The sequence below is a fragment of the Necator americanus genome, chromosome III (assembly GCF_031761385.1).
Source record: "Necator americanus strain Aroian chromosome III, whole genome shotgun sequence".
In the NCBI taxonomy this organism is placed as follows: Eukaryota; Metazoa; Nematoda; class Chromadorea; order Rhabditida; family Ancylostomatidae; genus Necator; species Necator americanus.
The window spans coordinates 22,430,366-22,443,777 of record NC_087373.1 but is presented as its reverse complement, the minus strand read 5'-3'; the positions used below and the strand labels follow the sequence as shown (position 1 = coordinate 22,443,777).

The 13,412-nt window shown below is 39.9% G+C and overlaps 1 protein-coding gene across 4 annotated transcripts; it reads right to left on the bottom strand.

Annotated features, from left to right (window-relative positions):
* Positions 1 to 98: 98 nt before the first annotated feature.
* On the bottom strand, positions 99 to 9,711 carry RB195_010519 (uncharacterized protein; the record flags this gene model as incomplete). 4 transcript variants are annotated; one of them, XM_064191569.1, is made up of 9 exons in its annotated part: positions 99 to 254; positions 631 to 752; positions 2,103 to 2,207; positions 2,381 to 2,500; positions 4,139 to 4,229; positions 6,096 to 6,188; positions 8,126 to 8,210; positions 8,277 to 8,371; positions 8,426 to 8,503. In XM_064191569.1, 9 exons carry the CDS (start codon positions 8,501 to 8,503, stop codon positions 99 to 101), a joined length of 945 nt encoding a protein of 314 aa, XP_064049151.1. The 4 variants fall into 4 exon arrangements, with proteins under 4 accessions (XP_064049151.1, XP_064049153.1, XP_064049150.1 ...); XM_064191567.1 differs by lacking the exons at positions 99 to 254; positions 631 to 752; positions 2,103 to 2,207; positions 2,381 to 2,500 and adding exons at positions 3,822 to 3,898; positions 8,659 to 8,728; positions 9,647 to 9,711 and having other exon boundaries at positions 8,426 to 8,512; XM_064191570.1 differs by lacking the exons at positions 99 to 254; positions 631 to 752; positions 2,103 to 2,207; positions 2,381 to 2,500 and adding an exon at positions 3,822 to 3,898.
* Between the last annotated feature and the right edge of the window lie 3,701 nt (positions 9,712 to 13,412).

Sequence of the window (13,412 nt, the reverse complement as noted above, 5' to 3'; positions counted from 1 at the left end):
CTGTGCTCGCTAAAATCCCATTAATGCAATCTCCTACCCTTCAAAAACTCAAATGTGTCAAGAAGCAAAGAGTAGGGTAATTGCCGGCTGAAAAGGATCTACTTAATCCTTGTGAGTCCAGTAGGCGCCTTATGTGGTTGTACATAATTTGCAGGAAGCATTCCCCACTGCAGTGTACGCTGAACTGTCCCAGTCATCCAACCATCATCTACCTTTTCACAGTTAACGATAATGTCCCCTTCTAGGAAAGAAACCTGAAACGAACAGTAACGAAGATTCTCTTTTACTCCAAAAAAAACGACTGAAGAACGAGAATCAAATTCAATAGTAGGCGCGAGATGAGATGAGCCAGACCCTCCTCACGTGAAGGGGTGTGGCTCAAGTGATGAGGATCCCTTCGCCAACCGTAAAAAGTTAAGGGATCCTTTCGCCAACCGTCCAAAAGTGAAGGGAGTCGAAGCACCAGCTCCGACTATCGCATCTATAGATTCAATTAAGGATTCACAAGAAACACTGTCGAAAATATGAAATCTTCATCAAAATAGCTAACGATGAAATATCTTGGAGTATTAGTAGAAGTATTCGAATTATAGACAGACTCAGATAATATTTTGAAGCGAAGGAACCCACCTCATCCTTGTCAGCAGCTGTGTAGTCATAAATTGCTTTCACTGCGAACCCAGCAGCACCGCTCGGTGAAATCGCCGAAACCTTAGTTGTTCCTCCAGAAGCGGCACGACTGCCAATTTCCTCTGCAAAATCGACACAGTACCGAGCTTCTGACCCTAAAAGCTTAAGGAAACTCTTAGTTGTGTGTTCTCAGGTGTGGATGAATGAGCAGCATGATTGATGCGGTACGATTTCAATGGTGGAATTAGGCAGCGTGGGTTTGTGCATATAATGTTGTGTGGAAAAAAATAAATTAACAACGAAAGAACACAAGATTTTTGAGAGACTGAATTAGATTTCTGCTTGCAATGATGCGATACGACTTGACAAAGGAGGAATGAAGCCAAACCCAAAGAACGATTTTACTGGGTTTTCGGCAGATAAAATATATACAAATAATGGACAGCAGCGTAGGTTTGTACATATAATGATGTGTAGAAAAAGATAAATTAACAATGAAAGAACACAAGATTTTTGAGAGACGGAATTAGCTTTCTGGTTGCAATGATGCGATACTGAACTTGAAATTGACGAAAGCTAACAATGTCATTAAGGCCGACCAACGACCGAAAAATCTTCTATTCTCCAATATATACCTCGAGCAACCTGAGACATTTGAATATCCTCTCACGTGGGATTAATTCGTGTGTACAAAGAGAACAAAAAGAAAAAAGAAAAAATAACGCAGTGAAAGATCCACGACTACTAACTGCCCAATGTCGCATCCACACAAGCAGTCTGGAATGTCTTTCTACAAAAGTAGGATTTACTTAGAACGATCAGCTCAACCTTGTGTGCTTCCGTTAACAGGAAGAGAAATCTTGGAAATACCATGTCTGAAGGAAAGGTGCATCCTTTTTATAAGGAAAATGAAGAAAAAGAATACGATCTAAATGGAAAACAATGCTTTCAAATATCTAAAAAGAGCATGATAACAAAGATTTCTTCTTTTTTCGGATGCGCTGCACAAAACATATGAGCATTGTTTGAGGAAAAGAGTGTTGGGGTAGAAATGAGTGAAATTATTTTCACATGAAAGATAATGACCAACTGGATTAATCTAATGGCGAAATAGTTCGAAAAAAGAAACTGGAATGATAACTCAATCATAGCAAATGTGTTTTCACCACTGATGTGCAGCAATGTGTAATACGGATACATTTTACATGCAACTACCGGCTAATTTAATAAAAATTAATCTTTATTTGCACCTGCTCTTTGGGTGGCGAGATAGTGCTGCAAGAGAAACACTCATTTCGACACTGATTACCTAATGAAGAAGACATTCTAAAGACTTCCTTTATTGGCCAAGTGTACTCATTAACTAATCGAACTATAAAACTAACAGAAGACAAGTTCGCACACGATGTTGAGTCCTAGCAGTAAGAAAAGCAACATATGCATCTATATTAGCACGTTTACATTGAACTTACTGATTTTTTCACTGTTTCGGGAGCTAGCCACCGTACCCCAGCTTCCGTTCATAGGATCATAATCCGCAATGCTTCCTACGACTCGCTGTTGATGTGGCTGTTGCACTGAAACTCATTGTTGCTGCAGCAACTAAGAACAAACATAAAATGCCTTATTCCTAGGAAGTAACAAAATCGAGTAAACTGTTCTGCACAACACATGAGGCATCTACTGTCCATACAATTGTCACAATCCTTAGAAACAGAAATAAACACGCACACACAATGAATTCACATGCCTGCATAAATGTTATCAGATGAATAGACTAAAGTCGAAAGATTTCCAGATGACGTTGTATTTGGGGATCCGATGGTCACATCATTGAACGGTAAAGGAGAGCATATAATTCGGCCAAAACCTGCAAGAAGCGCATGCAAACTAATCTAATCTATATTGAATGTAAGCGGGGCGGAGAAATTATAAAGCAGTTGACTAACAAAGATGATGTAAGTAATGCGGTTATAAGAAGGTGAAGACAACTGCTTTTTGCGCATCGTCATTCATAAATCATGGGATGACAACCTTCAACAACTTGCAGTTTCTAAGTGAAAAGGAATGATCCGAGAAATGCATGCGGTCTACTAGTAATGTAACTCTCTCAAATTGGTAAATGAGCACAGTTTCGACGAAATTTGAGAACGGCTCATAAATTCGTGGTCTTCTTATTGTAGAAAGCTACATATTAAAACTTATTTACTATCTGGAGTTAAATGCATGTGACCAAACGACCTTCACTTTGCAACCACACATGTTACTGTTACTTTCCCTTTTTTGCATTACCATAAACTCGAAATATCATACTTTTTTATTCTTCTACAGACCTCCAAATGCGAATCCAAATAGGCACAACATCCTTTGGACTTAAAACGATTATACTGTTTGAGACCTAATTGCTGAAATCAAGGGTCACTGAAGCTGATAATTAATTCTGAACAACAGGGATAGACTATGCGGAACTAGTGTTTTGAAGAAAAGATACTTGTGGTCGATTATCATGTGGAGAAGAAAAGATACTTGTGGTCGATTACCATGTGGATAACACACATCTTGGCTAAGCTGAACTCACTTTCAACAGTGCTCCCCTCATTTTTAGTCGCTCAACTAAATTTGAGTTGCTTGATACGAAGCTGTATGTCATAGAGAGACAAAAATTCCGATGATAGTCAGAGCTTAGTAAAGAAGAGATTATGTCGAAAATGCTCAACTCAAATATGCCACGTTGTCGCCGTTTCGCAATAAATCGAAAAGAGGGGAAAATAACAACGAATAAAAATGTAGAACTTGTATACAGTTGATGTTGAGACGTGGGACATGCTGCGTCAGTAATCTGTAACGAAGATAGACTTCTATCTAGGCTCAGATATTAATGAATCATGCCCTTGTGCTTATGAACATTTCCAATCTCATGTAGAACACTTCACAAGATAGAACTCTTTATGAGCGCGCAACGTGGCAATTTGAGCACCAAAAATAAATCATGAGCAACGTTGTTCAACAAGATGCGCAAAAAACATATGAAACACTGACTAGCATGCGATGATGAAAAAAAAACTGTAAAGCTACTGACGAAAGCTAGTTAAACGACTACACGTATAACCACAAAAGTTAAGCTTAACATAACCGGAGCGTCGATAAATGCGTAGAAGGAGATATTATGTGTAAGAACATTGTTCATAATTTCATTTCTTTGATGTTGGTACAGGCACAGCTCCGCCTGCTTGAACCGTTGCTTTTTGTGTTGATGTGTTTGCTTTACCTAAACATAAGAGAACACTTATAACCTACGCATCTCCCAAAAATAACTGCCCTGTCCACTTCCTAGTTAGTGTGAAGTTGTGAGGTCATGAAAACATTAAAATCACAGTCGATGAATTAGAGAAGAGATGAGAAAACAACAGAATGAGGGTGAAACAAAAGCAAGATTAATCCAGATGCTAATCGGCTCAAAATGATGTGAATAGTATTAATACATCATCCTCAACGCTAGGAAGCTTACCAGTATTTTCAGCTGGCACGAAATTGGGACGTACTTCCTCCATCTTCTTTCTTTTGTCCAGCTCTCCAGTGTAAGCGATTTGTGATTGTGCCTCCAAACAACTTTTAATCAAAGAAGTAGTATGAATGTGTATCTATTGAAACTCTATAAATATGTTTGTAATCTACCTGGGCAATACATAATTTTCTCACTAGAAGCGAAACAGGCGTCCCTTCATATGATGAAGAATTGGGAAGCGTCAGCACGGAACGGCATGTGTTAGCGCTCCGCGGCAAACGCCGCGAAATGTGTTCTCGCAAACGCTTTGCCGCGGGAGCGTCGTTTTGCAAGTTCGCGCGCCAACGGATGTTAGTCGGCAGCATATAAAGAGTCTCCCAAGGATTCTTGCAAGAGCAATTAGCAGTAGAACGCCTCAAGAGGTTTTCTTACATTGTTACCTTCCTCTATTAAAGTGAAAGTGATTGTTGTAGGAGTAATAAAAGCTGCAAAGGTATCCTAGGACTCGAGGACTTGGGTGAACATTGCAACTGTTTCCTATGCTAATGAAGGTAACATCCAAACACTCTAAAAGATTCAAAGGACGTTGTAAGAGAATCAGAAAATACACGATCCTCGATAAATTCCCCACGCCCGCTCCAACGTCCAAATCGCGTAAAGCGTTTCTTAGTAGATTCACTCATTTCTGGAGGCGCCATGCAAGGTTTTCCAGCATCGAGATCAAGAGTGAGGTTCCCACGCAGGTATTTCAGAACTCTAGCTTCTGACATGAATCTTCACTAAATAAAAAGAAAGAAACGTATTGTACCTAGACACTCACAGGTTTTCCGTGTAACGGTAATCGGCTATGGTAAGCGTAAGATTATGATCGTGTCTCAAAAGACTGGGCACCGAACGAAGTGGAGGAGCAAAGAAGATTTCCATTCTAGGTAGAAAGGGCGCTTTCCTCCGTACGTATTTTCATGAATCATTTTTAATAGTTGAATACGCCTTATGCTCCTTACTCTCTATAGAATGGTCACGTTTCGTTCGCCCGTTCACAATACACAACATTACAGCATCACCCACGGTTGTGGTTGTTTTCAGAACGCGCGGCTCCTCAGCTCAAAGTATCTGAGTTACTACACATTAATTACTGCAGAGATACAACAAAGATTGCATTCGAATTCGTCCTTTGCTTTTCATCATGAGTTCTCAAAACAGGTCCTCTTTAATCAAACGTGTATAATATCTGCAATAGATTATTAAACTGTTATTGTCTATATTCGCAATGGAAAATGCTTCAATTTGTTGCCCTCGCTGCGTGGCGTGTGGCATGTATGAGCTATGTGAATTGGTCGCAAAAGAATCTGGAGACTCCTATGCAACACCGGCAGTGGCTAGTGTACTTTGAGTGCATGTACTGCATGGCAATAAATTAGTGGAGAGTAGCGAAGAATGATTGATTGAAAGTATCATCGAAAGGCAAATTCAGACTCGTGGGTAAGTTAGGAAGACGACGGGAGAGCTGAAGTAACGTAGATGAGACTCATTGGGAGGCATTCGCCTGCGACCAGAATGGATATATGTTGGAGCGATATATGATAATGGATATATGGAGGGTTGAAAGTTACGAACCACTCAAAAACCATAAGTGTCAATTAATGTCGGTAACAAAATTATAGGATACGTTCTCCAAGGTTAACATCTTTCTGCGTAGCGTACGAAAGCAGTCACCAAACTCCTCAATTCTTCTTATTATTTTAACGTATTTTTTATAAACAAAAGGCAGTGCTTGCGCGCGTTGTGATCGTCGTACTCACAACCGACACCCATTAAAGACAGATTTCTTATCCACAACGTGTATCATCACCACCAAAAAACAAGAGATAGAGTACATAAAGGAAAGAGATGACTTCACTAATCTAGCGATATAAAAAGATGAGCAAACGGACCTATAGCGTAGACCACGAAGCCATACCTGCATATTTTTCCGATGTCGTTCCATTTCCGGATCGTCAGCTACCTCAATTTTCGTGCCTTTGGCTTTTTCATAAGCGGCGTGATATTGGACCTGAACATGTTCTTTTTTAATGTTTTTCACTACAAGCATTAGTTATTATATTTGAGTTTGATCTAATTCTAACCATTTTAAATAACTATCACTATATAGGTAATAGTAATTTAGTACTTTTTAACGATGATCAGTGCAGAGATCAAAAATGATAAATCTTCTCCTCTCTTTTAGTAAGGTTTTTTTCCCACAATGCTGTGTACCAGCTTTTTGTTCAATCTATGGGAGGGAACATTATTGAAAAGAACTGTATCACAATGGTTTTCACGGTTCAAGGAAAAAGTACTCGACTGCATAACATCTCCACACTCTTTTCTAAAATCCACAAAAATATTCTTAGTGCTTCCATGCAATCGATTTTATCCTGCTTGAGTCCGAAGCCAAAATACCTACGTATTAACGAATTCGTCGAGTCCGAACAGGGCAATCTGAGAATATTTCATTAGTCGATTTCGTGAAATTTTGATGGGACATAAATACAACATAAACATTGAAATAATTCGGGAAAAAGTCAAACAGACTTTTCCCTGAATTACTTCAAACCGAACTTACGCGTTTTCGAAATGAGTGAAGGCCAAGAAAGTAAATAAGAAATAAGCATTGCAACAAGAAAGAAAAACTCGTTGAACTTCTGGAGAAGGTATAGCACAGTTGATAAGAAGTTCAAGTGTAACTGCACGATCGATTGTTGGTTCGAATTCGACCTAGTACCAATCAACCTTTTTATCTCCCGGAGGTCGATAGATTGGTGCCAAACTTATCTGGGAGGATAAAATCATTGATTTGATATGTCAGCTAGCCCCCACAATGCACTAAACATAAACCATAACCATCATAAACCTCAAACGATCCTTAATTGAAGTGATCACGATGACGCATCCCTAGCGAATTGATTAACGCTAGACACTTTCTTCTCTTACTTTATTTAAGTTGTACCCTTTGTGGGGAACTAAAAATGAAGGCTTATTAATTTTGCTTCAATTTATTTCTAGAATCCACTTCTTCAGAATCAAACATCATAGTTTCTTTATATGTGCGTCGATTGAGAATGAGGGTGAGTTCGCTCGAGCAATGGCATTGGTGTAACACATCTCCGTTGTAAGCCGTGGGATGAGAGGTATTTCTTCAAAGCGAGAAAGCCCTTAGCAGCATGTATAGAGAGCCAGGGATAGAAAAGTCGTATGGTACGTATGTAGAAAAGTAGTGGGGAATATTTTCAAGAATGAAACAAAACTTAACCCAATCACTGACGTTTACGTTAGTGAAGTATTAGTGTTTACTGAATTTCGAGAACATTTAAGTTCACAAGAGCACAACTTCAAACTTGAACTTGAAAACTACTCACCTACAAATGTTCTACGTGACTGTTACCTGACCATTTAACCGTGAACGTACACGAATAAAAGGTGGAAATTTCCCAAACTGTCTCATAGACAAAGCGACTTTTTCCATCAAAAGTAACGTCAACCAGCCTGACCAATGTTGATCGATTTTAGATACAGCAACTAACGCACATCCTCGTGTTCATCTCAATCTGATTGTAGGCCCATGCTCAATTTTCACGTGGCCGTTACATGTCATTTTCACCAGCACCGTTACATGTCACCCATAAGAAAAAATGCAAACGTTGATGCGATTTCGAGCAGAAAAAACTGTGCTGAAGAACGGTCCGTGGGGAGATATGGAACGTCACAATTGAAAACGTGGGAAGCAGAATTAACGTTAAGATGACCGCGACTGTGCAATACGCCGGCTAAACTGCGAGCAAGTAAAGCAAAAATACCGAAGCTACAAAAGACTTCGGAGCTCAACCAAGTTTCTATTGAAAGATGCGCGCTGGTCGTATGCTACCTGAGAGTTCTTTAATTACGCAGCGAAAAAAGATTACTTGTAGGACTGTTCAGCCTCTAAGCATGAGGAGCCTCTTTTTTGCTTACCTGACTTTGGTTTCTTGTGTTTTCAGCAACTCGCCGCATTTCAGGAGTGTCAGTAACCACGGATGCAACAGTTTTTGGATAGTGCCTTAACCAGTAAGAATGTACCCCTGTCACAATTGAAAGGAAACACACAGATCAAAATCAGACTCACGGTTCACAATAAGGCATCTTGTCATATCCTTTGTAATTCTTCATATTAAGTGTCATTCCACATACTGTGCATTTGAAGCACTGCTTATGCCAAACCTAGCACAGAAACACACTGACTTACTCAAATCTAACATGCAAAAATATACAGACCTTGTCCAAACATTTAAGTTCCTCTAAAGGATAGACAGTCTTCCCGCACTCCTCACGAGCACATTTCTTTGCACTCATGTTCCTGTTCTGAAACATGTAAGAAATATTCAAGATATCTTCGTGAATCTACATATTGAACGTAACGTAGCGAGAATCACAGAAGCAGTCAACAAAAAATCAAATAGGAGAAGAATGAAATCTCAAAAAGCCTAGAAAAATGACAGCATACTTACAACCAGTGATTGAGAAGAAATGCCGTCTTCATAGACCACTTCTAACAAGGAGTGCAACTGATAACAATTCCTGAACTCAACATTGCTATCTTACCGAAACCTCACTTGACAGTCTCTTGTGCTCAAAAATAAAATAGTTAAGTGAATCCTCCTGAAAACAGCGTAGAAAATTGCTCACAAAAAAATGACACAGCAAAACTTGATCTATCACATCTTCTCATCTACAGGCATGCCTCAAGAGCGATTGTTTGGGAACCGATACATGTGTTGAAGCACGTAAGCAGTGAAGAGAATAAAGTATATACAATGCAGCCAGCGGAATTTCAAAAGCAAAAAAAAAACATAAAAAAGTGAAAATATAATTTCAAATAACGGCGATCAAGAAGAAACGCTGAATTCACAGATCTCTCCAACGGAGAATGCAATTGATAACAATTTCCCAGTTCAATACTGTTATAGTACGAAAATGTTACTCTACAGATTTTTCTGCATGAAAAGAAAATAGCCGAATGAAGCCTTCTGAAAAATATCAGGGAAGGGAAAATCGCTGCAAAAATTGCGTAGCAAAATTTGATCCAGCGTGTCTTTACCTCCAAGGTGCTCCTGGAGTGTAAGCTTCAAATCTAATAAATGTTGTAAATGTATGTAAATGGTGAATTCATTCGCAAATAATAAGTCCAAACAATATCAAATGGAGTGAGAAATGTGCCTGGTGTTGCTGTTCGTCCACCGAATCGCGAAAAAGCTGATAAGAAAAATAATTTAGTGAACTTGGGAGAGGCAGAATATCTAATTATGATGCATGCCTTCAGTTCCAAGTGATCCTAAATCAATCAATTTAACAATCAATACAAAACTTAGAGAAACACAGCGAATATGTATATTCATAACTAGTAAATAATACCACTATTCCTTTCAACCTGATTAGAATGCCTGAGTAGTGTGACTTCTGCTAGCGCTTACTTACTCGACTGTAGTGGCTACTCACCAGAATTTGGAGACACCAGGACAGAAGTCGTTACCCATACATCTCACGTAATTGAAGAGGTACATCAACTCTAATTTTTGAGTCGCAATACTCCTTTAGGTCAGATGTGAAAAAAGAGAAAAAAAAAAAGCGGACGACACTTAGAAACACTGGTATCTCTGATATTTCCTCCAAAACGATAACATAGAAAAAACGAGAGAGCAGTGAGGATCAAAAAGTCAAAAAGGTAAAGGCAATAATGCTGCGGATGACAACCTACTAATAATTTAATCAAGCTGAATCAGAATGATTAATTCCATCTCACAATCTCTCAAAAATGTCCACAAGAACTTCCCATATGTGGATACGTGCGATATCCACTGAATGCACGAATTGCTGCGACGTCATATACAATGAACTTTATGTATCACTGATTGTAAAAAAAAAAGTTTGAATTTGAACACAAAAAACAATACTCGTTACCACCTCGACGGAAAGTCACTGATCTCCGATGAATCAGGTGAGGTAGTGAGAACCAAAGCAACTGCTGTTTCGCGAACTGGTTCAGTAACATACATCTGTTTCCATAATGAATGTTCGCTAACGTTGTTCGTCAACGAATACGACCTCCATGGTTGGGGCGTCTCGTGCAAAACTCAAGGCACATAAAATACATAGAATCATTCAATACAAAAAATACAAAGTCCCACCATGCCTGAGGGACTTTTGGGGTAGAATCAACACTAAGGTTAACAACTCTAGCGGGGGACAAACGGGCCCATTATCGAACTTGCGATACACGGATATCTCCTCAAGATGTTCAAAAAAGTTCGAGACGTTGTGTACAGAGACAATGACATCAGCACCAGCTAGGCGTTGAATCAACCACTCTCACCCTTGTGCGATGTGTTATTCTATCGATCGATATGGAATAAGGCTCAACAGGACGTGCCAACCTGATTTCCCACGCCTTTTTTAAAGCCATTGATAGCTTAGTGATTACCTCCTCATTTTTAGATTAGCACGCAAAGACGTCGTTTGCCAGATTAACTTCAAATCGAGGCACTACAAGCCACCACTACAGTCGCCTCTTCGCACTTTTGAATCTCGACTTGAGGCCATTGAGCTTCACGTAGAGCAGCCGCGCCTATAATAAAGCAGTCACCTGCTCTAGTTTCGCAAGATTAACGCAAGGCAGTGGATGAGTCACTGAGTGGGAGGTGATTCGAAGATATTATTACAGCATAATCGCTAAAATACGAATAGATAAACACTGTGCTTGTTATGTACGATATAGGAGCTAATAAAGACAACGTATAGAAAGAGCGAGGTAATTGCCCGCTAATGGAAGTAGCTAAGGTGAGTCGTAGCAGAGCAGAAGGCAGAGGCGAAGGGTAGGAAGGGTTTACACGAATTTCCGGGCGCGCCAAGGTATCACACTGTGGGGGGAGGGGCGGCGCCCAACACACACAGCTGGCAATGCTGAAAGGAGGAGGCAGAGACACTGGGAGGAGAACCACTGTGCGAGCAAGCTAGTTGCACTCACACTCGTCTTGGAAGGGACGAGGCTACGAGAACACATACTTCGACAACGACATACCGACTTTCTTTACAGCCTTTCTCAACAATGATCCCGTAGACTTCAACAGAAGACAATCGTCCATTTTCGCACTATTTTCATAGATAAATCATCCAAAGTTGTTTGCAGTACAGGCAAGAGGATGGCTTTGAGGGAACTGATCCTTGAGGATTCGTGTTTGGTTTGTTTCCGCTACTTCTTCCGTTAATTTTGAGCGCATAATGGTTCTACATCATTTTTCGTTAAAAACTCATCCGGTATGTAAGCTTCGTTGGGTGAAGTCTCCGGTTTAGTCCCTCTTACCTTCAACATTGATTTCACCAAACATTCAACACTTGTCCTAATAAACAAGGAGAAAAACTTCCGTTCAGAAATACAAACGATGTCTCACTTTTCATCTGGTATATTTGTGCAATAGTTGAGCAATGAATCAGAGTTATACGAAATAAGAATCTAAAGAATAAGAATCTGACTACAGAACTGAACCTTCTAACGTGGCTCAGTATATCACCGTTGAAGCCTAAATGTTGCTTTAATTTGGTATCACAAGGCAATATCGTACCTGTAATTCTGTCTTTGATGTATGATATATCAAAACATAGTAGAGTATGAGTAGCAATCTATGCTATTTTAGGACCGAGAAGTCAAGATGGAATTTTTTTTCGCCTGCAGACTGCTCTAACTTCTCTCAAAGGGTTCACTTGTTAATCTTGTCCTAATCTTAATCTTGTCGACTAAGGATATTTTAGAACGTGTTATAGCAAGCATCACCCCTGGTCAGTCGGCGTACCATCCCTACCCTTTGGAAGCCATGATCCGCTATAATCGAAGGATATTCTGTCAATTGGAAGCCTTTTGAATATTGTCACATACTCTGCAGTCTTCCTCATTCATTCGCACCAATTCGAACAGCAAGGGCTGCAGCAAGTGCCTCACATCTACAGAAGGAAGCTAGATCCTATTACGAACATTTCTGTAAACAATAATAGTGAATTAGTTGCACAGATCCAAAAATAACGAAGTTACAGTCGGGTCAAAATGACACGAATCTTGGCGTTATTGCGCAAACGGCGCTGTAGAGCAGGCGGAACACCATTCGGGTTGAGACAGTCGTTATGGTCGCTTTGACACGACTATAACTACTCTAGATGTCCTACAAGTACAGCAAGATAATTGGTGGTCATTTGAATGATAAAAAGCGACGGAAGTGAAAGCGTAGAAAACACAAATACACAACGGGAGAGTTACAAGGGATATTTGTAACATAAAATTCATAAATTGTAGAACATCAGTTCACCTAAAACATGATATGATATAAAGGCGTAAAAATGAAAGGGAACCAAATAGATGATGTTTGAACTACAAAAAAGGACCAAAGAGGTGAAAATGAAGAAAAAAATTACTTAAACCCAATGAATAATTGGACAAACCAAATGAATTTGTTGGGAACGATTCAGAGGCATACACAGATACAGTAGAGTCAAGACGACACGAAGCACGATGCAATTGCGTACGCGGCTTCTCTCGAGGCGGTGCAGTGGGGCGTAGTGGTTAGGAGCGTACCGGAACCTTTGGTGACACCACCCACTGCTACAATTTGCGATGGTTCCATCTCGGTTCGAACTGCTGCCTCCACCGCGCCGTTTCGAGCGCGTACGCAAATGCCTCGTATTTCATGTTTTATTTTATTTCATGTTCATGTTTTGACCCGTCTACATGAGGATGGAGTGGTTATAGGCAAAGGGAAACCAACAGCTAAAAATTACAGGTTCCTCGCTCAAAATTGCAATGCACGGTTCCGTCAACCCCGGATCGATTTATGAGTTCAATGGGATAAGCTCAGATGACCGCAGGAGACCGTTTGTGATACGAGGAGCTGGACGCATTCATGACAATTTCACCTTTAATCAAACCTGCATCTAATCAAACTTGTATTTAAAAAAAAAACAGAAATTCACCACTTCTTCCATTGATTTCTTCGAGGACAGTTCGAGAGTTGAAGTGGAATGATGAGGTTTGACCGTGTAGAGGAGAAGGAAGATACTGTAGGACATCACCCGACCAAACCTAGAAGGTGCCTCGTAGGCCAAAACTGTGAACTAGTATAAAACTAAAAACAAGAGACTAATGAGATAAATAGATAAGATTTGATAACAACAATAGTAAGCATGGAACAATTCTCAAATTTCCGGAAAAGGGTAACGAGCG